This window comes from Papilio xuthus, unplaced genomic scaffold (assembly GCF_000836235.2).
Source record: "Papilio xuthus unplaced genomic scaffold, Pxut_1.1 DF829758.1, whole genome shotgun sequence".
In the NCBI taxonomy this organism is placed as follows: Eukaryota; Metazoa; Arthropoda; class Insecta; order Lepidoptera; family Papilionidae; genus Papilio; species Papilio xuthus.
The window spans coordinates 891,101-917,315 of record NW_013528891.1 but is presented as its reverse complement, the minus strand read 5'-3'; the positions used below and the strand labels follow the sequence as shown (position 1 = coordinate 917,315).

The window sequence follows — 26,215 nt, the reverse complement described above, 5'->3', positions numbered from 1 at the left end:
CGTTTTTTTGCTTTCGCGCGGATGGAGTCGCGCTCGAAAGCTGGTATTTAAATGGATAAGAAAGCAATGATGTAGTTGAATTCAGCCATTTCAATTAGACTATAAACTGTGTCACCTTTTACCTCGGCAATCGACAGTACGTCACCTTCGCTCTATAGCCAGCAGCTATGAAAGTACCATGCTAGGGTTGCCACTAATGTGTGCGAAGAGTATTTCACATGTGCCCACACCCCGGTAAACAGTGAGACGAGGGAACCAGAGGGGGTTTAGTGGGTAGGCTCCTTGTCCCTTTAGGGATGTGGAGAGAGTCCCACATAACCGGAGTAGCTTTCCCCGAGGCACCCGGTATGCGTAACGCATTCCCCCTCTTAAAAAAAAAAAAAAAAAAAAAAAAAAAAAAAAAAAAAGGGTTGCCACTAAATGACTAGAGAAATGCAAATCTAGTAACAAGAAATAAAACAGACTACATACAATATGAACTATAAAAATGCAGATAATTATTAAAATATCAATTATAAATTTCCTTTACTTTACTAGTTGTTACAATAACGTCTATGTCTAATTTAAAAAAAAAACTGAGTGAGTAGTCTATGCTTTATTCTGTACTGTTATTTGTTTACATTTTAAATTCCATTTAAATCCGTTCAGCCGTTCTGGAGTTACGAGGTAACAAACTTTGACATTTATATTAACAATCATGTGGCAACCCTAACAAATGTATTGACAGCGAGCGGGTAAACATTATCATAGCGTCCATTTACCTACATTTGCGTTGTGCTTCGTTATCTGAGCTGATGCATTATTACACTGGATTGAAAAGGGATTTCAACAAAACAATAAATAAAAGAAAATATTCCAATTAACACATTATTCAATAAAACCCAATACTTATTATATACTAACTTTAGCGACTTCGTTTGCTCGGTTGAGTGCAAAAAAACTTAGTAATATTGGGAAGAAAAACTGACATTGTGCAGGTGTTCACAACACTAGACCCATTAAAATATTAACGCTGTCCCCTCACTAATCGATCTGTCAGTTGTCTTAGCAACGAAAGCACGACATTCGCTCCATATGATTCTAAATAATACTGTCTAAAAGCGTCAATAGCCTAATGGGTAAGGGACCACGAGGTCGGGGGTTCGAATCCCGGCATTCGACTATTCTCGTAAACCATATCCTAGCACAAGCCTAGAGCTTGGAATGGTTAAAGAAATATTGGTAAATTTACAAAAAAATCTGCTAATATTTGAATATACAAAAAAAATATGGTCTATGTGTTGTTCCAGACTATGGTCTACATCTATACCAATGTTCGAGATCCGTTAAGCCGTTTTTATAATACGTGGTAACAAACATCTATGCAAACTTTAGCATTTATAATCTTAATTATAGACTAGCAGTCAGTCCCTGCTTTACATGGGTCATTTATTTTTTAATATTTTACACTATCGAATTTTACTATTTTTTTGTTATTTCATAAGGTGGCAAGCGAGCGAGCGGCCACATGAAATCGCGAAGTGATCGTTGCCCATAGACATATGCAATTGCATATGCGTCGCCTAACTTTGATCGACGGAGGAGAGGATGCACAGAAAGAAAATATCCTTCCCATGCATCCTTCCATCCGGAAAGTCCACTTCCGCTTCCCATCCTTTCCTTATAAGAAAAAGGGTGGGAAGGGAAAAAGGACTAAATGAGACCTCCGGGACATAATATATACTATGTTACACAGAAATAATATTAGATTGTTATAGTGAAAGAGATTTTTAAATCGGTCGAGTAATATTTTATTAGTCACAAACAAACAAAAATACAAATTTTGCATTATATTAGTATTGTAATATAAATCCAATTCAAATACATTGTTACGAATATCACTAACAGTTAGACCACAAAACATAGCACTATCAAGTAGATTTACCTTAATATTTATTAGGGAATTATCAAATATCACCTAGTCTTTAATCCTATATACATAAAGTTCTATTTCGTATGTACTATATCTTAAATTACTTTTATGACGTTATCAGTGAGTCACTTATGATAATATTATGAGGTAATACTGTATTTTTATAAAGAAAATATATCGCGTATATTCTGTCTTTATCTAACATGTCATGGAATGTTAAATGTTTTGTTTCATACGTTTGTAATACGAAGAAAAAGGATAAGGATATCTGTTTAAATATACAGGACCTTCTTGGAAACGATTTATGTTTTGTTGGATGGATTTTAAAACTTATTTTAGGTATACTTGTGTCCCGTTCTCGCATGGATAGATTTTTTGAAACTACTCCGGGATTACGTAACATTGTATGGTAAAAGAATTTTTTAAATCAGTTCAACAGTTTTTGAGTATTTTTCGTAACAAAATCTTACAAATATAAATGCGAAAATTTACATGGATGGATGGACGTTTGTTAAACGATATCTCTAGAACGGCTGCTTGGATTTGGCTAATATATAGAACATAGTCTGGAAGAAACATAGACTACGAATTAAGTATTTTTATTCTGTGCCGACAGAGTGGTGGGCGACAGCTAGTTTTAAATAAATTACAGTCGTTACTCCGCAATAAACATTCTTTAGTTATTGAATACATATTAAATGTATTTACATTTCAATATAAGTAAATAAATATTGATAAATCACGAAGTAAACTGTCGCGGTTCGTAAATATTATGAAAAAAGCGAGCCTCGCCGGTGACGACATCCGTGTTTGTTTAACAAAATGGCAACTCGTAAAAATGCGCGCGACAACATTCAAACAACGTTAATTGTACGACTTATAACATTCTTTACATGAAAAAGGATACTACAAAAAGTTTTATAAGACCAGAGTTGATAGAAATCATATCAGAAAATTTGCAAATGCGTCGCCTTTAAGCCAATCCGTCGAAAGGAGTTACTAGTTCAAAAGATGTAACTCTTTACGTCGTACAGGTCTCATACAATAGAAAATGTTGTGATTCAGACATAACCAAAGTGTGTATGTTTTTAACCATGCAAAATCAAATTCTAAATATTTCTTCGTATTCGTTATTGAACATGAAGTAAAGTGCTTCTTTTAGTAACTAGAAATTTACTTTTAAAGCCAATTCTTACGAAATCCCAAATGTCACCAGCGTTGAAATCTTTCAAACATAACGGGAGCATTGACCGTAACCCAAATACCCCGACTATTTCCGAATGATAACGCAAACTGCACATAAAATAACACGTTATCTTATAACTATTTATCAAACTAAAATCATAATAAACTAACAACAAAATCGATTCCATTAACGAATTATTTTTTATCACGAATTATAACAAACAGGTAAAACGTTGATTTATTTTACATCATTAAAATGACATTTGATGTAATTTTAATGAACTTCAAATAGTAGCTTTTAAAAAGAACAAAACATTAAATTGCTTACGGCCAATAGAAGTAAACAAATATCTTGGCCTTACCTTCACCGATTACTAATCTAGGTTTTATAGACTCGATTGTTTGAAGCCTTGGTTTACCTACCGTTTATATTTGTCTGTAAATTTAGCATATTACAATGTTACGGTTAAGATTTTTTATTTTGTCGTTTTTAAGTTTAAAAACCGAAAATAATTACATCACTTCAAATATTACGGTTCTTTCGCGCCATATACGTTAGAGTGAAAAAACATTCACAACGGTTATAACCTCAAAAAAAAGTGTTGAAAATACCCAAATACTATCATAAATTGGCGTAATATCTTTTAATCGAACCTCTTTATATGCACAGAACACAACACAAGCGGACACGTATACTTTTGCTTTTTTTTTAACCCGCACAAAATAAAACAAGATGGCGGCGAGAGCGATTATACCGCGACGCCGTGCCTCGGCCAACTGACTCGAATAACGAGAAACGTCAAACTGGCTTGATTCATGCGTGTGTGCGTGGATACGTTTGTGTTTGTAATTCGTGCGAATTCGTAGGCTTGAATGGAAGCTTGTGGTAAACGTAGGTAGGAAAAAATATATTTTTATGTACTATTCATCTCTTTTAGAGTGAATATTCAAATTTGTTATTGTCAGGGCTATAATGTAAGCTTTTTGATAGTATATCGCTTTGGAATTTCTTCGATATGAGTTCAAGATTAGATATAGAATTTTTTTTGTCTTTACTTCTAAATAAAATTAAAATGTTGAAATTATTGTTTTAAATATATTTTATATTTGTACATGTTATTGGCAGTGAAAACAACGACAACACTATAATAAAAATATTAAAAAGATGAGGTGAGATGGGTGAAGGTTTCATACCTCTGCGTCACACGATAACATTTAAAAAAATAATGATCAACTTGAATATTACATTAAACAATCATATAGTTAATTATGTCTTATATCAAAAAACATACAAATGTCTTTGCAGTGTAAACTTATAAAAAAACGATCGCCACTTTTCTGTATCCTGCGCCAGATTTTAATAAAAATTCTCGGGACCAAAGAGAGTATGGAAAGTCGTAGACAAGGAATGCAGAGGTAAGAAACTGATGGCCAAACATAGAATTTTTTCCTTAATTTAAACGTAAAGAAATATTTCATAGATTAACAACATTTTTTCCAAACGCATTATTGTTGTGTGCATATTTTATATATAAAATTCTCGTGTCACAATTTTCGTTCCCATACACCTCCGAAACGGCTTGACCGATTCTCATGAAATTTTGTGAGCATATTGAGTAGGTCTTAGAATCGGCCAACATCTATTTTTAATACCGCGCGGACGGAGTCGCGGGCGCCAGTTAGTTTTTTTCTATAATTTCACTTATCAATGACTTAATCATTATAATTAATTTACAATAATATATTAAATAAAGAAACTGAAAGGTCAATTTAAAAAACAAATAACTTTACCACCAACAAATTATTACAAATGTATTTTTAATCAAACGTACTTAATCAATTTTTATTTCATATTTAACAATATATTTCTGATGGAATATCATCTTACTAATATTATAAATTTTTTTTTATATCATAAGGTGGCAAACGAGCGAGAGGTCACCTGAAATCGCTGAAATTGCGAGGTGACCGTTGCCCATAGACATACGCAATTGCATATGCGTTGCCCATCTTTAATCGACTGAGGAGAGGGTGCACAGAAAGAAAATATTTTCCCTTTCCATGCATCCTCTCATCTGGAAAATCCATTTCCACTTCGCATCCTTTCCTTATAAGAAAAAGGGTGGGAAGGGAAAGAGGACTAAATTAGGCCTCCGGGACGCACACTCATCAGACTGTACTTGGAATTGCTTCCACTTGACGGCTGTCTTCTGTGTGGTCGTGGTATTTCACCGGACGAGCCGGGACAATTCGTGCGAAGATGTTAAAGCGGGCTCTACCACTGTTGAAATATGAATGTTTACTTGAATGAATGGATGTTTAAATGGTATCTCCAAAGTTCGGTCTCGATGAAATTTAGCATAGAGGTAGAACATCGTCTAGAAGAACACATAGGCTGCGTTTCATAATACATATCCCTTTCATATTCTCTGTCATGACAGATTACCACGTCTTACTAATATTATAAATGCGAGTGTTTGGATGGATATTTGTTTGAAGGTATCTCCAAAACGGCTTCACGGATCTCGATGAATTTTGGCATAGAGGTAGAGCATAGTCTGGAAGAACACATAGGCTACTAATTAAGTTTTATGTTAATCCCAGACGGAGTCGCAGGCAATAGCTAGTAGTATATAATATGACGCATTGTGTGATAACAAGGTCATATTTATAGGTCATGTTTGAAACATAAATAAGTACATTTTCCTTCTATATTGTTTTATTTATTTACTTTCTGAGAATTATATTTGGAGCAAATTCATTAACACAAATTAAAAGGAATAAAACGTAATTAACCTATTAATAGAAGATTTAATTAAGAACACTTGAGAACTTTTAGGGAAATTTTGTAAAAAATTCTATCTCTCTTTCTGTTTTCCTACACTAGATAAAGACAGAGATAAACAAGTTTTTCGTTCTCTAATATTGGAATATTGCGTATATAACTCGTATTATTTTTCTTTATTAATTCAAATGAAAATTAATAGCTTTTTTGTTTTTAAATATTTCTCTATCAGTTCATATATCATGAGCTATTGTGAGAGTTCTTGAAATTATAGCAAACGAAAAAGGTATCATAATAAATTTATCAGTAAATTATTTTATATTTATTTAATAAAAATGAACTAAAATATCGCGTTTTAATCAGCGTTGCCTTTAATAGTCACTAAAATTAATTTTATTTATATTGAATTTTATTCAAGAAAACAATAGACAATTTTAGTTATAATTTTGAGTATTATATTAACAACTTTAGTTGGGATGTTATAAACATCTCTCTGTCCTTGTCACATTTAAGGCTGTAGGGTAGACGCACCAGTTTAGTCCCCCAGATCTATCATTCGTTATTTCAATCGTCCCTCCCTTCTCAATCATGACACTTTTCTCGCAATCAATTTATATCTTAGTTCTGATATCATATAATTAATTTTATTTATATTAAAATTTATTCAAGAAAGCAATGGACAATTCTAGTTATAATTTAGAGAATCATATTAACAACTTTAGTTGGGATATTTTAAACATCGCCCTATCCTTGTCACACTCAAGGCTGAAGGGTAGGCGCAACAGTTTTAGTCCCCCAAATCTATCATTCGTTATTTCAATCGTCCCTCCCTTCTCGATCATGACACTTTTCTCGCAATCAATTTATATCTTAGTTTTTATATCATCTTTATATATATAATTCTTCTGTGAGTGTGTATGTCACTGAACTTCTCTCAAACGACTGGAGCGATTTTGATGAAATTTTTTGTGTGTGTTCAAGGGGATGTGGGAATGGTTTAGATTCACAATTTTCATCAAATATTAACTTCATATTAATATATTCAAATTAAAGACGTGTAGACAGGACAACGTCTGTCGGGTCCGCTAGTATATTTATAAACAACATAGTATCATCCTTGATGTTACAACTAACAAACATATTAAAATAATATGTCTTTATAAATGCAAAGTGGGTCAGGCTACATTTACCCGCTAAAGGAGTACTAATTACTTTATTAGTTACGCGACAATTTGTATGTTATGTCATGGCTATTTTAAATGTAGATGCAGTTTACATATATGTTATTCTACTACACGCAAAGAACTGTCTAAGCCCTTAATCTTATCAGATACTGACAATGTATTACCCTAGTTTGGCCACCAGTAACCTATCCATAGGCAAAAACGATAAAGTTATTTTACGCCTTATTAGGGAAATAAGATGTGTTTATTATTCTATTCTAAATGAACGCTTATTTATTTAAACAAACGACGTATAGTAGAACCCCGGTAATACGATACGATATCCCATTCTCGTATAATACGCGTTTTTGGCTCGGTCCCTTGGAAATCGTATTACCGAGGTATTTCATTAGTTACACTAGTTCATATTTTAATCGGAAAATTTTGTAGATTGTAAAATAACGACTTCCTTTGGATCAACAGAAATATTTGTTTTCATTTCAAATTCCTTAAAACTTGATAGACCCATCTAATATATCCTGATGCGACCGAGTGATGTCAGGAAATTTCTAGAGAACCAACATGTCATCGGAAACCTGACTCAGTGTCTTGATCTAGTTTTATAATAGCCGACAATAAATAAACTAATTGACATCCACAAACCAGACAACTGACAGATTACCAAAAGTTGAAAATATTTACGAGTCGTATCGGACTTTTTAATTTTATTGCCGTCAATAAAACTGTTTTTATAACTTTTTCGGTCTGTTTGTTCTTGAAGGCGTCTAATGAAGACTGATTGTGGTTTTAATATACTTTACTGTATTAATTCTCTATTGGAGTAATCATTTATTAATTTAAAATATGGTAACTCAGAAAATAAACACAGTAAATAAGCTTTAGTTCATTACTATTTATTCTAAAGTTAAAAACTGATCGGAAACTAACGTGGGATGACATTTGCCTATTCAAAGATTTTATATTTTATAATTTACCAAATTAACATTTTAATAGCGTTGAAGACTGTCATCAAGTCCAGGATACTTTTGTATTATCCCGTACATTAATCTTCAATTCACAAAATGATAAAATTTTGAAAAATAATATCCAGATATAACTTACTTACTTACCCATATTCATAAGCCCATAACTATTCATGTACCTCATACGGTAACCTTTTTTATTTATAAAATTATGCAAAATTATTGAACTCCGCGAAACTTATAGAATTACAATCTTACGTACAAATTAACTTTAAATAGCCTTGAATAATAGCATATTTTTTGCAATTGTGTATACAAGATAATCGTATAAATGGATTGTCGTTTCCCTTGTGTGGCCAAACAAGGTAGGCGACCCAGTATCCGACTCCGCGGCCCGCGTTCAATATGGAGATGTCAGTTTTGCACTGTCACATAAATTAACAAGCGCCTGACGACAGCGAACGACCTAGTAATTAAAATGTTGAAACGTATCTAGTTTTTTTTATATTTTTTATTAAATTAACTAGTGCTTCGACACAAGATATACGAAGTCAAGCCATATGATAAAAGGATACAATTACATACAATTAGATACATGCAGCCGTTCATCCATGCATTCAAACATTCGAATTTATAATATTAGTAAGATTCGCTGATTTTCATTTAATTTCTTTTAATTTAGATATTTATATAGGAGATTATTTTTATCTGTGATGCAATTCTGATTGTAACAATCTAGCGGACTGCATAACAAGATATTTCCTATGATTTATATCCGCAGGTAAACAGATCTAAGGTCACATTTAATTTAAGGCAATGAAAGAAAATAAGTATAAAATCGTCTTTTACTATTGACGTCGGCGGACAAAGTTTTATAAACCTTAATTCATTATCAACTTGCTATACTTTCCTACTAAGGGGCTCGGAGCCTACTCTAGGAATGTCTCGAAGTTAGGGGTAACCACGCTGGCCAAGAACGGGTTGGTTATAAACTTTAATGTTTTGACTTAGGAGCAAACCTTACTTGAGAGAGAAATAATAATTCCATATTTATCTTACGGTGAAAGAAAACATCATGATGCAACCTGCACATTCGGCAAAGAAATTCAAAGATATATGTGAAGTCAACCCGCACTAGGTCAGCGTGATTAACTATGGCCTAATCACTGACTTAGGGTAGGCTCCGAACCCTTCGCTGAGGACGTATAGGTACAGTGAAGTGATTACGTTGAGTATTTTAATAAACGTATCTGTTCAATTAATTCACATAAATTATTTATTGTTTTTATTTTATTCTCATTAATTTCTTTTTGTATTGGCAACATTTAAATTAGTATAAACTTTTTCCTATGCTGGCAACAATGGTTCATTGGACGTTCGTTGGATATAAGTGTGCTACCATAACGCACGCTATTTTTATTATATTTATTACCTAAGTAGCTATTCAATAAATAGTTAATAACCAACGACCACTTGTTTAATTATATAGTATCCATCGATTTGTAACAATAATTCTAACTCACCGTATAATAGTAGGCATTGTGTGCAAATATTACCAAAATTTAATTGATTGCGCCATAACTGGTGAGTAAAGCATTAGTAATTAGCAGAAACCTACGCGTACGATTAGTCAACGTTCAACCATTGAGGATATGTGGGTGATGTACTTGAAGGGTAAGGACAAGACTAAATACTCCTTCAGACTATGATAATATTTCTTTAATTAATAATAAATCAAATATTTCTGAGTGTGAAAGACTTAAGGAATACATCGATCCCATTATTTTAATTACTGTGTACGGAATCGAACGTTGGTTCTAGCTGTCGAACAACAAGCTAAAACTCTTCTTACAAGTAGACCATAGTAGATCTCATAAAATGACAGATTTTTTATATGTTATAAGGTAAACGATTTAATCGAAACAGCGAAGCGACCGCGTTGTATAGCTTTAGTCGAAGGAGAATTGTACGCACATAAAGAGAATATTTCCCCTTCATGCAGGCGACCGTATACTAGCTTTCCTACCTTATAATATCAAAAAAGAATAATTTGGTTTACACGTCTAATAAATTGTGTAGCAAGTTGTTAAACCTACTTACAATATGTAAATTATAGTTGATACAAGTTATTTCGCAACCTTCGTACAAATCTATCACTTGATTATAGTTGCAGCGGGACTCCCACGCGCCATTTGCATTCTCAGTCCCTAGACTACTGACAAATATTGTAATATGTTCCATATTAATAATATAAGACCAGGCAACCAATAACCAAATTATTTTATATACCCTTTTATAAATCAAACATAGGCCTTAACTCACCCATCCCACGAATATGTCGGACATATAACGAATTAAAAATAGGAAAGGATATTACTGATATTTTCTGCACCTCCTTACGTAATTACAAAAAACTAATTTCCACACCTCCAGAGGCACAGACCTAAATATATTTTTTTTTGTTTTCTTTCCTTGGTTTGTTCATATAATTTTTTTTGTGTTTTATACTTGTTTGTTTCGTATGAATGTTGTACACCTGTTATTGGATAAATTATCAGTTTTATTGTGTTTTATATTGTATTACTTTGGTCAATGTTGCATAATTTATCTGTTGTGTGTACTTGTCTAATAAATAAATACATAAAACTACAATACCTACCATTTATTATTATACGTACTGATCCTGTGCATGGATCTAATCAAAGAAGACACCAATATTTTCGCGAAATAATAAGTTGATCAACACTCTAACGATGTAAATGTAATAAGAAGAAAGCTTTTTAGAGATTCCTACAAACGAACACCTATCCATCTATCTAAACATTCGCATTTATATTAGTAAGAGATTTTTGGTGTACTTTTCACATGATAGGACGCGCTGCGCAATAGCGCATAGCACATACAAATCTGTATACGAAACTTTTGTATGGATGCCATACGTTACCCGTGAGGGAAATAATTTCGCATAGGCTACCTAAATAGATAACAATCTGTTATTTGATCAAAGTCAGCGTTATCTTATCAACGTTACGATTCGTATAAAGGTCAATGGACGTTGGAATACGATATACTTTTGTTAGTCAAACAAAGTATTTGCGGTTGGGATGAAAGGGAGAAAAACATGGAAAGGGGAATTGACGGAGGCATAGGAAAGGGATACATTTTTTATGCGTCCAATTGTCCGTTGATGACCTGCAAATGCATCTGCAATTACGGATGTTACATTTTTTTTGTGTTTGCCACTGTTTGCCTTGAGGAGGCATTTACAGCTTCACCGGGCTTGAGGTGGCCGAGCGCAGATGGCACTTAGCCTAAACCTAGCCTAAACCTATACGGATATTACATCTTTAAAAATATCTTATGTTTCGTTATTAAACTTTCACAAAATTGACATTAAAATGGAAGAAAATTAATTTTAATACCAAAACATCGCAAATAAGGGTTCATTCACACTTCTTCAGAGAATGCATAACGCTTTAAAGTTTTACGATTATAGCATGAGTGCGTGACTTACAAAGTATTGTACAATGATGTAGCATTCTCAACTTTATTACAATTGTATAGAGATCATTATTAGTGTTTAACTATAAATAGATATATTTTAGTGTGATTGATTACGACCTAGGAAGTTTAGGTCTTCGGAAACGGGCGCCGATATAACTTTCCTTTCCTGTTATTAAAATGACTAATGTATATATTCGTATAAGCCTAATAGCGACATCTTACTAATGTTATAAATGCGAATGTTTAAATAGATGGATGTTTGTTGAAAGATATCTCTAGAACAGCTGCATGGATTTCTATGGCATATATGTAGAGCATAGTCTGGAAGAACACATAGCTTACTTACTAAGTTTTTAAAGTCCAAACCACGCTAACCTTTTCCTCCTGTTGACGACAGAATGTTAAAGCCTTCTGCGATAATTTGTTAATTATTTAAGTTTATCGACTTTGTGTTATTTTATTATATTTCTATGCGTATTTAATATATATGTACTCTGTATTCGTACCATAACGTACCATTTTATTATCTGTAAACTACTGATTATTACTAAGGTAGATGTAAAAACTATTGGTAACTTTTGAATAAAATAAATAAAGATGTTGCAAGGTAGTCGGCACACAGATCAGTCGAAATTCAGCCGTCGGACTGCGAACAGTGCGCGCCTATTCAAATCCTGCCTTTTATTTCTCTCCTCATCGCCGCCATCCTCTACACCTCCTTTTCAATCATTGGCGTTACTTTCAAACTTTATAATAATTTCTAATCTTCACATACTTAACTTTATTATTTCTTTTCTTATTCTACGTGTTTGTAATAATAATTTTAGGTCAGAGTGAATAGTGTAAAACAGTTCACTACGCGTACTTTTTTAATCTTCCAAGGGTTGCCAATCATTTGTTTTTTGCTGTCTATTTTAATAATATGCTGGCAACCCTAAAAGTGAACCCATTAAGAATAACTAAGCCCCATAACGTAGGAATGCCGTCAACAAATAGTTGACATGTATCACCGTGTGGGTTTACTCGTAGGCGACATACTATGATTATAATGTCATCTAATAACATCTAAGGATGCTGTCTAATTTATTAGGAATTTAATTAGGAACTTACTAGTGAAATACAGCAGCTTTTCTCATAATTTTTTTTATATATAAAGTAAATTAAATTAATAAAAAGCGAATGCTTAGATGGATGGATGTTTATAACAAGATTTATATATAGAAAACTGCTTCAAGGAATACATAGGCTACTTACAAGCTTTTTACGCGCGGTGCAAAATAACGGCCGACAGCCAGTTATAAAAAAAAATCAGTATTATTTTTAAATTCATTAATTTGGACAGGATTTTTTTTAAGTAATCGTAAAACATTTCTTTTAAAATAATTTGGATTTAAATTTCAAATAATCAAAAGTTTTTTAATATAAATTACATGATTATCGAAGAGAGATGTTTGTATGAACTTTCCAATAAAATGCTTAAACAAACATAAAGACAAGACTACAGTTTTCATTGGACATCTCCAAGTTACCATATTCATAAATGTGCCTTCTTCAAGGTGCGTTGTTTTTAGAAGATTTACAAAAATTATGTCATCGTTTAAATATTTCTATTGTCATATTTGAAAAGATTGACGTCGACTCTCAAATATTTTCACATTTACCATAAACGTTTAGTTATTTAAGTATCTACGTGAAAATAGTCGCTAAAAACAAATGAACATAACATTATTATTAGGGCAATTCACACTATCATTTTTTTATTTTATGTTTGTAAATAAAAAAACTCAAAAACTACTGGACTGATTAACAAAATGCTTTCACCGTTAGAAAGCTACTAGAAGGATAATTCCTTGAGTAACAAAGACTGTATTTAACTTCTATAAAATCTTACTAACATTATAAAAGCGAAGGTCTAGATGGATGGATGGATGTTTGTTTGAAGGTATACCGAACGACTGAAAGTATCTCGCTAATTTTTGACATAGATGTAGAACATAGTTTGGAAGAACACAGGCTACCTATTCAGTTTATTTTATTCCGCGCGGACAGAATCGCGAGCGACAACTAGTGTTAAAATGTCCTCCATAACGTAACCTAATCAGGCAACTAATAAAGATTACGTGACTGCATTAAAAAGATTTTTACGTTGTAAGATAATTTAAACTTAACTATATTAAGCAATGATTTATACTCGATTTAATTTACGATCTAGATTTAGATAATTTAATATGTATCCTAACAAAGGAATGTATAATTCAACTTTATCCTGGCAACCTGTGGGAGGCTGCTTAGTGCTAAATGTTGAAACGACTTTCAATATCTAAATAAGACGTTGTACACTAGACACTAGATAAATTCATCATCATCAGCTCACTATACGTCTCCACCGAGGGCCTCGGAGCCTACCCTAAGTTGAGGGTGATTAGGCCATAGTCAACCACGCTGGCCCAGTGCGGGTTGGTTGACTTCACACATATCTTTGAATTTCTTCTCAGATATGTGCAGGTTGCATCATGATGTTTTCCTACACCGTAAGAATGTCGGATAAATGTACATATGTAAATCGGAAATCGAAAAACACATTGGTACATGTCGGGATTCGAACCCAGGACCTGCAGATTGCAAGTCAAGTGCTTGACCCCTGAGCCACCGACGCTAGATAAATTATTCTGCTTAAAATACTAATATTATAAATGCGAAAGTTTAGATGGATGGATTATTATTATGTATCGCCTGAAGGGATCTTACTTAAAGATAACACAGTACAACATAATATGGAAAAGCACAGACTATTAATTAATGTTTTTATTTTATATTCCACGCGGACAGTCGCGGTGTCTAGTTAATGTTTCGCGAAAGTATAAAAACACTAAATCATTTTTTCAATTCATTATTATTGTTTTTAAGTTACTTTACTTGTGCTTGAGGCTTAAATCTAGATAGTGTCATTACGATTATGAACTTCTAAACATATTTTACTATTATAATATTATAAACGCTAAAGTTAAGATTGATGGATGTTTGTTAGAAGAATCTTCGGAACGGATCAACAGTTTGGCACAGATGTAGAACGTATTCTTAAGGTAGGCAACGCATATGCAATTGCGTATCTCTATGGGCAACGGTCACTTCGCTACATCAGCGATTTCAGGTGGCCGCTCGCTCGTTTGCCACTTTATGAATTAAAAAAAAATCTAGAAGAACACATAGGCCACTTATATTTTTATTAATTTGGCGCGGAATCGCGAGCGACAGTTAGTCTTTTAACAATTCGCGATGTATGTTATTCATAAACCAAATGATAAGTATCACACGCTGCAAGAATAAAACATTTATCTCCTTTAAAATGTCATCTACAAGGCAAAGTACAATCGCGTAGAATATTTATTGCCACAATACATATCTTTATATGGATCTGAAGTGGTTTATTTATTATTTTAATTGAGAGACACCGACAGAGGATCATATGTAAAGTGTAGATGTCAGCAGGAAGTTTGCTACTCGTCTTAATTGTTAAGTAGTCGAGTAAAGTGTAGGTTTGATTACGTAGTCATTGATTAAATAGATGTACAGTCGTGTCCGTTTGCGGTGACCAACAAATTGCCTTGTTCTTTGAATCCAAGACTAACAATGTTTCTTAAAAATAAGTTATGTTATTGTCGATGGCTTATCTTACTTCTTACTACTATCATTTTTTGTTAAAAGGTATCTCCAGAACGGCTGCATGGATCTCGCTGAAATTTGGCATAAATGTAGAATGAAGTCTGGAAGAACACATACGCTACTAAATAAGTTATTTTTTTAATGCAGCGCGGATGAAGTCGCGGACGACAGTTAGTATCAAATAAAATCTTTTTAGGACCTTCTAACATGGTCCTGACTATTGTAGTTAAGTTACTGTTATAGATTCGTAGTCATAAAATGGAACACCGCGAAAGACCGTGACTGTACATGCATAAATTGTTATAATGATTCGTGCAAATATTATTTGCAAAACATCTGCTGCCTACGTCAATTAAAACGGATATGTAGACGAGATATCATCATGATACCTTAAAACACGTTGCGAATTAACTATTATACTAAAACTACACTAAGTAGCATCCTTAAAGACTGTTCACGTTTTAATAAGAAATGTAAAATAACACTATTTGTTAACTAAAGGAAGAATATGAATCGAATAACAAATCAGTTTGATCGAGTAAAAATAAAACTTCAAAATTGTGAACATCCTGTATGTATCGCAAAAAGATTTCAATATTTAAAATCATGCTTGATGTATGGAATTAAATATAAGATTTTTTTATATATTTAAACAAAAAGGAGTCAAATCTTCCACAAGTCTATTGCCCCATACGCTGGCCAGGTATCGCGGGGTCAATTCTCTTTCTCTAACTCCACGTTTCTTCATCTGGTCAGCGGGGGCAAACCCTAATAGGTCTTGCAAACTAAATTGCAAGAGTGTGAATTAAATAATTCACATACACTACTTTCCTGTGTAGAAACGGACTCCCGAATAGTGTTGCAGCGCGAACTCTATATATGCTCGCATGTGAAAAAATTTTGATAGCGTGATTCAGAACCTCGTCTTCTTAGTACCGCGTCATAGCAATAAATTATTGTTATTCCGTAGAAATGTAACGCAATATATTATATGTTCAATTGTATATAACATTTTATTATGATTTTTTTATTTACAATGCAAGGGTTATGCCTCTAAATTTTACAAATTTCTTTAACATATGTTGATGCATAATATACGAATGGAGAGATATGTACTAAAACTACATACGTAGAAATTTTACAAGGCAATCGATACTAATATTATAAAGAGATATTATTTGATTGTTTGTTTGTTTGCATTGAATAGGCTCCAAAACTACTAAAAAAGTTTGAAAAATTGTTAATTGCGAAGCCAAATTATCCGGTTGCGATAGGCTATATTATATAATATTTATTACTAGGACAATTCCGCGCAGACGAAGTAAACGACAATTGCTAGTATAAAATACTATGTACTTTATTGTATATAATTTTATCGTGTATACTCGTAGTACTTATCAATAAATAATAATAATCATAGCAAAGTACAATTCTGATTTTAGTTGGTAAAAAAAATACAGATTTTAAAAGACTGTAAAACCTTACACCCTCAGTTTTCACAATCCGAATATTCAGTTAAAATTGAACATAAGTTAACACGTTCAATGCCACAGCAATTACTTATTACGCCAAACTTGTTAAACATCAACACTCAACGTGATTGTGCTTTCAACAATGAACGATTCTTGTCCCAGATTACATATTGTCCAATGTTGGGAACAAACATGTCATAAAGTCCATATAAGTAGATCGTGGCAACTCACGTTACTAAGTCGAAAGCAAGTGGGTAGACTGGAGGCGGTGCGAGGGACATTACCAAATATATACCCAGATTCGATACCCAGCTGATGTCATCGACAAACATCGCCTGTGATATTATATTCTTGAATTAATTCAACTACAAAACCTTCAATGTGTCAGTAACTTTCTGTTTGTTACATCATAGTTTATTTATAACTAGCTGTCGCTCGCGACTCCAGCCGCCCGGAATTAAAAAACATTAAATTAGTAGCCTATGTATTTCCAAACTATGATCTACAACTATGCCAAATTACATCAAGGTTATAGCCGATCTGGAGATACTTTCAAATAAACATCCATCCATACAAAATTGGAAGCGCCAATATTTCCGATATTCGGAATTTCCGATCACGAAGTCGGGGGTTCGAATTCCGGCATTCGACTATTGTCGTAAACCATATCCTAGCACAAACATAGAACTTAGTTGGAATGGTACAAGAAATATTAGTAAATTAACAAAACATCTGCTAATATATTATAAAAAAAAAACATTTATAATATTAGTAAGATGTAAAAGCATGTTTACGCATTCTTGTAATCTTTTTCCCTTTACAACAAAAATGGTGAGTAGAGGGTGATATTTAATCTCTCTTCTTTCCATTTAACATCATACTATGTTGTTGTCTATGATTAAAAACAGCGAAGAGTAGACCAGTATACCCAGCTTCAAACACTTCATTGGCTTGACCCAATCTGGGTTCGTGTACTGACGGCCTGAGTTACATAGGTAACTTAACACCAGGTGACTGTCATCTGTTATAAAAAATATTTCTTGTTGATTTCTTGTCTCTGGTTATAAATAAATCATCATCGATTGCGGCGACATTGAGCAAGTTGCTTGTGTTTCATCAATTGAATTCACTGATCGCTAACGAAGTTCAATCGTAAATTCAGCAATGAACTGTTCGCCGGCGCCGCGCTGCATCCAATTACATTTGTATTCATAAATTGTTTTATATCACATCATCTCATTAGCTTCTTGCATTTATCTTACTAATATTATAAATGCGAATGTTTAGATGGATGGATGTTTGTTAGAAGGTATCTCCGGAGATGGTTAAAGGATCTACATGAAATTTGGCTTAGATGTATACATAGTCTGGAAGAACACATAGGCACACTCCTAATAAAGTTTTTTATTAATACCGCACGGAGGGAGTCGCGGCCTATAGCTAGTACTTCATAATATATTAAATAAGTGTGGGTTTCCATTGCGATCCCATCCTAGCATACGCCTCTAAGTTACTATCGTAAATAATAAATAGTATTTCAATTTCAACTATTCGACCTGTAATCGTTGCGTGAAACTCTGCGTTTCCTCGTAGATTCCGTACAGATCGATTTCTCATGTTGATGAGACATGGATACGGTGTTATAAGCAAAGATAGTAATTCAGGCCAAAAAGAGCGTGCTTGGAAGTCGTTTGAACTGCAACGGGGCGGGTGAATGACCTTTCGTTTAGAACTTATAAGAAAGAAATTCCCATACAATAAGAATTTTGTTTTAATTTAAAAGTAAGAGAGTATTTAGTTTTCAAAGTCGATTTGATCGAGATGCCAAATATGTTTAGGTTTTTAATTGCATAATTTTAGAGATATTTACGTAGCTATCTAACTAAAAACAACTCAATTAGAAGCCTATGTGTTCTTCCAGACTATGTTCTACATCTATGCTAAATTTTATCGAGATCTATTAAGCCATTTTGGGGATAACTTCTAACAAACGTCTACCCATACATCTTAATTTCATAATAGTAGTAGAGAGATAGACAAAACTAATATTTGTTATAAATTTCGGTAAAACAATTATTAGAATGAAATTCAAATTTCTCATTTATATTGTCCTCTGTTTTTTTATCCAAATCAGAATAATTTTTTTTTAATTTAATGTCATCATATGTAAGGTACTATGTAAGTGAGGTCACAAAATACAAGTTGACCTTGAGTTTTATTTAGTCATAAGTTATGTTTGATCACAACACGAGTGTGACGTAATATCGCTGATGTCAGCCGCGTTACCGGAATTATGTGTAATTAATATCTCGGTCAATAATACTTATTTTGGTGAATAATCACATAAAAACTTATGTACTTCAAGTAAGGCCATTTACAGTGTCCTTGCTTGTTAAATGGTAAAAATTTTACATCTTATATTATAAATGCGAATATTTAGATGGATGAGATGGATAAGGATCTTCGGGAGCTACATGTTCGGTACTGGGATGGACGGCGCGGGATCAGGGAAGTGGAGACTCTTGTTGTTGTAGGCCAAGGTCCACTTCAGGTCGCTACAACACCCTAGTTAAATGGATGGATAGATGTTAAAATGCATCTTCAAAACGGATGCATGGATCTCACTGAAATTTGAAAGATATAGAAAATAGTCAAATGGCCAACCTCCATTAAATGGAGAGGCACCTAGAGAGAGAGAGAGAGAGAAAATAGTCTGGAAGAACACATAGGCTACTAATTAGGTCTTAAGAGGTACTATAATTTATCGTTTATGTGGATTTCTCTCCAGACTATGGACTATGTCATCAATATTTACGGTCTGTAAACAAGATGTAGGTCGGAGGTGTCGCCGACGTTAATTGACGACGGACAAGGCGCCTTGTTCGTCAAACAACACATTATTGATTTTCTTATCGCGTTCATGACAGTCAGACATTGATGTATTGTTACAGTTAATTGTCAAGGATCTGTTTGTCGTTATTTATTTACTCCACTGATGCAGCGCAGTAAGTTTTCACCTCCGTCATAAGAGATGGCCATAGTCGCCTGTCGATTCCATAACGAATTTCAAACATGTATAGAACTGACACGTGATAATGTGAGTTATCGAAAGTTATTGTCAGTTCCATACATTTTAATAGTTCTTTATCGCTTCGCAGAGAATTTATGTTTAGAAGGGTTGCTGTGCCTTTCCCTTACCAATCGCTTGTAGTCTAGTTCTATGGCGTCTAGCCTAGTCTTCATCAGCTCATTATACGTCCTATTCTGTGTTACGGGTGACTAGGTCATAGTCAACCACGCTGGCCAAGTGCGAGTTGGTTGACTTCACATATTTCTTTGAATTTCTATATATATTATCATCAGTCTGCAATTAAAAAAAAAAGAGGAGATTTTTTTATACTGTTTCGGCAATGGTAACTGAAATTAAGTATTTTATTTTTAGCTAAATTCGAAAAGAAAGAGGTCATCAATTCGTCCGTATTTTTCTATCTGTGTTAACGCGTGACGACCCCCATCGCTCCTAATTTAATTTTTTTTTGTTCGAAAGGTATTGCTTGTATGTGGATCTAATTTTTATAAGATCCTTAACAATTCTTTCCAGATTATAAATTTATATTGGTTTAAGTTTTTTTTTATAACAGAAGGGGTAAACGAGCAGCGGCAACACCGAGGTGTTCAACGACGCCCATGGACATCAGCAATACCAGACTAACCGCAGATGCGTTGCGGCCTTTGAGATGGTGATACTCTCGCTTCTTGAAGAACCCCAAGTCGTAGCTGTTTGGTTTTTTGTATATCAAACCAACAATAATATAGTTTTTTTTATAACAGAAGGGGACAAACGAACAGCGGGACGGTGTTCCCGTGTTCAACGACGCTCATGAACATCAGCAATACCAGAGGAACCGTAGATGCGTTGCCGGCCTTTGAGATGGTGATATAGTTAATTTTAATTATTGTTTTGATACTAGTTCTTAGTAATTTCAAATGACACATTGGTGGTTTTGAAATGATGTCATTTATATATTAAGAGCTTTGCGATATGCAGTATTAAAAGGAAAATTATTATTTATTGCACATACTAGTTTCAAATCCGTCTGCACGGAAGTAAAAAAACTTAATTAGTAGCCTATGTGTTCTAGAATATGTTCTACGTCTATGTCGAATTTTAGCGAAATCCATGCAGATGTTCTGGAGATATCTTCTAAGAAACATTCATCTAAACATTCGCATTTATAATATTAGTAATAAGTATAATAAGATTATTACATTCTCTGGTATGCTCCTTTTTTATAAGTAAAGAGGCAATAAATAAGCATTTTTCAATTTCTCAAATTTATAAGGCAGGTGACAAAGATTAAAAAAGCTTTTTTTCTATAAGAGAAGAGGGCAAACGAGCGGCGGGAACACCGAGGTGATCAACGACACCCATGGACATCTGCAACACCAGAGGAACTGCAGATGCGTTGCCTTTAAGGAAATGGTATGTTCGCTTCTTGAAGGTCCCTAAGTCGTATTGGTTTGGAAATACCGCCGAGGACAGACTGTTCCACAACGCGGCTGTGCGAGGCAAGAAATTGCGCGAGAATCGCACCGTTGTGGAATGCCTGCCCAGCCATCCAGCTATTTTTAATCTTTGTCAAATCTGTCACAATTTGACATTTCTTTGACATATTTTTACAGTTTTAGAATTTTTCTATTTTTATATTATATTTTTAATATTTTTTAATGTCTAAATACGACAGAGCTGTGACGGTATTTTCACCAGATGGTCATTTAATGCAAGTTCAATACGCTCAAGAGGCAGTTCGAAAGGGGTCCCCAGTGATAGGAATCCGTGGTACAGATGTCATAGTGTTAGCAACCGAGAAGAGGGCGGTAGAGAAGTTACAAGATGATAGAACAGAGAAGAAAATAGTACCTTTAGATGAACACGTTGTTCTAGCTTTTGCAGGATTAAGAGCTGATGCTAGAGTACTAATTTCTAGGTTAGTTACACGTTCAGTGTTTAAACGATTAATAGTGGGATTCTGAGTTCCAAAACATATTATTGTCTATTTTGTCAATGAAAAGCCTACTAACGTAATATTTTATGAGGAGATTTTGGTGTTAGAAACTCATGGTAAGGATAGTAAATTGATAAATCGACACTAAAAGGCACTCTTAGTAGACGTTTCATGTCTCTGAGTGTAGCAGACAGTTTTATAGTCTATGAGTAATAACGCAAGCGCTATAGTGTAACTTTATGACCTTTAAAAACGTATTAATTCAAAATATAATTTTCTATAGTTATAGGTAACATTTTTAGTATACTGTAGAAATTAATTGAATACATTTAAATCTTACTTATATTATAAATACGAATGTTTAGATGGATGGATGTTTGTTTGAAGGTATCACTCAAACGACTGAACGGATCTCGATGAAATTCGGCATACATATAGAACATAGTCTAGAAGAACACATAGCGACAGCTAGTTACATATAAATCTTCTTTCAGGGCACAAATAGAATGTCAATCACATCGTCTTATAGTAGAAGATGCAGTCAAATTGGATTACATTACTCGCTTCATAGCGGAACAAAAGCAGAAATACACACAGAGCAATGGAAGACGACCTTACGGGATTTCTTGTTTGATAGCTGGATTCGATTACGATGGAGATGGACATTTGTTTCAGACGGAACCTTCTGGAACATTCTATGAATGGAAGGTATTGTAACATAATTAATAGCGGTATTATAGGTACCCAGTCACTATACGTCCCTACTGAAGGGCTCGGTGCCTACCCTAAGTCAGTGACTAAGCTACAGTCAACCACGCTGGCCCAGTGCAGGTTGAATCACGATGTTTTCCTTTACTGTTCTTACATTCGAATAAATGTACATAAATAAGGTAGGATTCAAACCTAGGACTTGCAGACAAATCAAGTAACCGTGAGCCACCGACGCTCTCTTAGACTTAGCCCAATACTGTTTGTTACAATGCTTAAGAACGACTGCATGGATCGTGCTGAAATTTTGCATAGATGTAGAACATAGTATGGAAAAACACATAATATACTAATTCAGTTATTTTTTTTAATTCCGCGTGGACGCAATCGCGGTGACAGCTAGTTAGTGATATTTCCAGGCGTGTTCCATTGGACGTGGAGAGAAAACTGCTCGGGAATTCCTCGAGAAACATTACAATGACACTGCCACTAGCACTGAGAAGGGCACAATAAAATTAGCTATTATGTGCCTTCTAGAAATTGTACATTATGGTCAAAAGAATTTAGATGTAAGTAATTTTCAGATATCTTTGTAACTTTGAACTTAGCGCCAGTGTACAGGTGTTTAGGTGTCGGGCGTCGGTAGCACGGGAAGGGCACTACGGAGCGTACCCATGACCACAAAATTATTGAAAATATCTACAATAATGAAACCATAGTTTAATAAATTCCAGCTTGATACATTCACACGTTTTTGAGAAAAAGGGTCTTGACTGACAGACGGACGGACAACAGAATGATTCTATACGGGTTCCGTTTTTGTCCTATGAGGTACGGAACCCTAAAAATCATCAATTTAACGACACTTACAAAATCAAGCTGCTTAGATAATCACATTTTGTAGATTAGAAATTGTTAGATAAAATAAAAGTTTTAACTTTCAGGTAATGGTTCTAAAGAAAGGTGATCCGGTGAAGTTTTTAAATCAAGACGAGATAAATGCAGTTATATCTGAAATAGAAGTTGAAAAGGAAAAAGAAAGAGAAACAAAGACTTAATTATCTTGTAATTACTTGAATTATGTATAAAATCACACAGATTTTAAAGAGGTATCTAATTGAGGAAAAAACTCTGGCCTGTAACAACTAAAGAAAATTAACTTTTTTTTATTAAAATGATTACTCGAATAAACGCGTGTGTTTTTAACCCTTGATTCGATGGTGTCCGGTGTGACGTACAACTAATTAAAAAAATCTACTGAACTAGTTTAGAGAAAATTACGTATGACTTTACTAAAAAAAAAAACAGTTATTTTGCAACAAAAAATTTCGTCGAATTAAGGGTTAACGTTGTTTTCTGAGACCAAATTTGTCGTGAACCCTGTTAACTTTGACAAAATAGAGATAACAATATTTTTAAACGAAAATTTCTGGTTTAGAAACCCACGGTTAGTCGTTCTCTATAAACATTTTTGCAATATAAATATGCTTCAAAACTTCTTTTATACTACCCAAAGCATCTTTCCGTCGATATAACTTATGCCCATAACCCAAAAGTGGCAGTGTCCACGGACCAGCAAATCTGGAACAGCCCTGATGGAAGCAACTGTAATTTTCAGCCTTAATGCCTACGTGACTGAAATATGACAAATAGGGGATACCAGTTGGGATCATATCATAAGGAACAGATAGCTATATCTAATCGAAATAACCTTGTCAATATGTTCAAATTAGACGTTTCATTTTATTGCATTGACGTCAATCGAAATATTCACAACATGCAGAAAACAACTGATAAAATTAATAAAGTACTCATATTACCTATTTCTTTATACATGCACTTGTGGAAGTTTACCTGAAAAACAAAAAAATATCGATTTAATTAAATTTAGGAACAGCGCCATCTGTTGTTTGCCCGGGGTTTTAGGTTTGTCAAGAACGAACGCGGAATTGTGTAGTTTCTGCATCTGAATATAGATTGCGCTACATGTTTTTGAAATGCAATATATTTTTGACTGTTGTTGAAAAAGAAAAAAATATAGAAAATAGGATTTTGGATTGGATTTTGATAATGATTATTTGATAATATGAAAATATTAGAATGCAAAACACATATTAGTAAGGCTATTACTGATAAACGTTAAATTCCAAAGCTTGGGTTTAAGCGAATTAATTTACAAATTAACGTTTTATTTGAACACTTGTAAAGATTCAATATTCATAACGAAACTCAAGGTCATTGAACTGCTGTCACGTGTTTCCAATAAATTACCTGCATAACTAACTTATTTTGTCGCTAGGTGAATAAATCAATCTATTTTGTTATTTTTATAACATTGCGATGGTCTTAATTTATAATGATAACAAATAAATTTAAATTTAAAATTTCACAACTGCTGTGAAAATTACTTGAAATCTTACAACCAAAATTGCATGTTATTTTCTAAATAATTCATTTAAAATGAACATAGTTTACAAAACTTATTTATATTAATAATTTTATGTCTTAACATTATATTACTAACCTCAAGAGTAACAGATAACCTAATCTGAGTTCAAAGACGAAATAATTGCAGTTATTCAAACAAATAACTCATAATAAGAAATGGAATAAACAAGAAGTTAATGCTGGTCCTATTTTAGTGCTCTTACCCTTTCTGATGGGAAGGGGAAGAGCACTAGGGAATGGGAAATATTCTTCTTACTGGTCTCCTCATCGGTCATTTTATGAAAGGCAACGCATCTGCAAATGCAGTTGTCTGTGGGCAGTAGCGAATATAGACGGCCGTTTAATCGTTTGCCACCTTATTATAAAAATATATAAAATATACTTTTCTTCTTCTCCACGGATTCTGTGCTTATATTGCATATATGAAGATTATCAAAAACATACTATAGAGGGTGACTCAGGAGAGCGTCGGTGACTTAGGGGTTTAAGCAGTTGACTTGCAATCTGCAGGTCCGAGTTCGAATTCCGCCATGTACCAATGTGTTTTCCGATTTACATTTATCCGACGTTCTTAAGGTGAAGGAAACCATCGTGATGCAACCTGCATATATCTGAGTAGAAATTCAAACATATGTGTGAAGTCAATCCGCACTACCAGCATGGTTGACTATGACCTAGTCACTTCTAACATAGGGTAGGCTCCGAGCCCATCTGGGGACGTATAGTAAGCTGATGATGAGGTGACTGTTATAAATAACAAAATAAGTATAATATTTTAATTTTCATAAGAAACGAGTTAATAATATTAAATTCGTAATTTCTATTGCTTTATTTAGATGCATTTATCTTGTAGTCGAATAAAGCGGTCTTAAAATATCAATAACTTAACCAAAACTTGGCAAACAAAACTGGACCACGACCTATATTAAGCAAATTTAAATTCAACTTACGATCCAAGTCGTGTGAAAATCATATACCTTAAAACACGAAAACAATTTTGTAACTCACATCACGTATGTTATGGGACCATAAAAGACCTACTTTTAAAGATAGAAATCTTACGTATAAATTTTTGTGACAGTTTTTATTTGTATATGCCATTCTCTTAAAAACAAAACACAAATTCGGTCTACAAACTAGCGTCTTCATTTCTTTCTCTAGTAACGATGTAATTCCATAGACAACGTTCCAAAATTAGTAGAACGCCAGATGTTATGGACAAGGAAGTAATCGTACAAGTAGGAACGACAAACATTCACACGCAAACCATCGACAATTAACGAATGCGTGCGAACGCACCCAAGTCTTGAAACATAAACAAAGATATACTGGGTCGGAATTAAACGTCAGAACGATATAAGGATCAAAAGGTTCTTTTCCTTTGTC

The 26,215-nt window shown here is 33.7% G+C and overlaps 1 protein-coding gene across 1 annotated transcript; it reads left to right on the top strand.

The window, feature by feature from the left end:
- The first annotated feature begins 21,295 nt into the window (after window positions 1-21,295).
- On the top strand, window positions 21,296-23,456 carry LOC106119058 (proteasome subunit alpha type-7-like). The gene is made up of 4 exons (XM_013313943.1): window positions 21,296-21,655; window positions 22,168-22,381; window positions 22,801-22,950; window positions 23,326-23,456. Exons 1-4 carry the CDS (start codon window positions 21,396-21,398, stop codon window positions 23,437-23,439), a joined length of 738 nt encoding a protein of 245 aa, XP_013169397.1. The 5' UTR covers window positions 21,296-21,395; the 3' UTR covers window positions 23,440-23,456.
- Window positions 23,457-26,215: the final 2,759 nt, after the last annotated feature.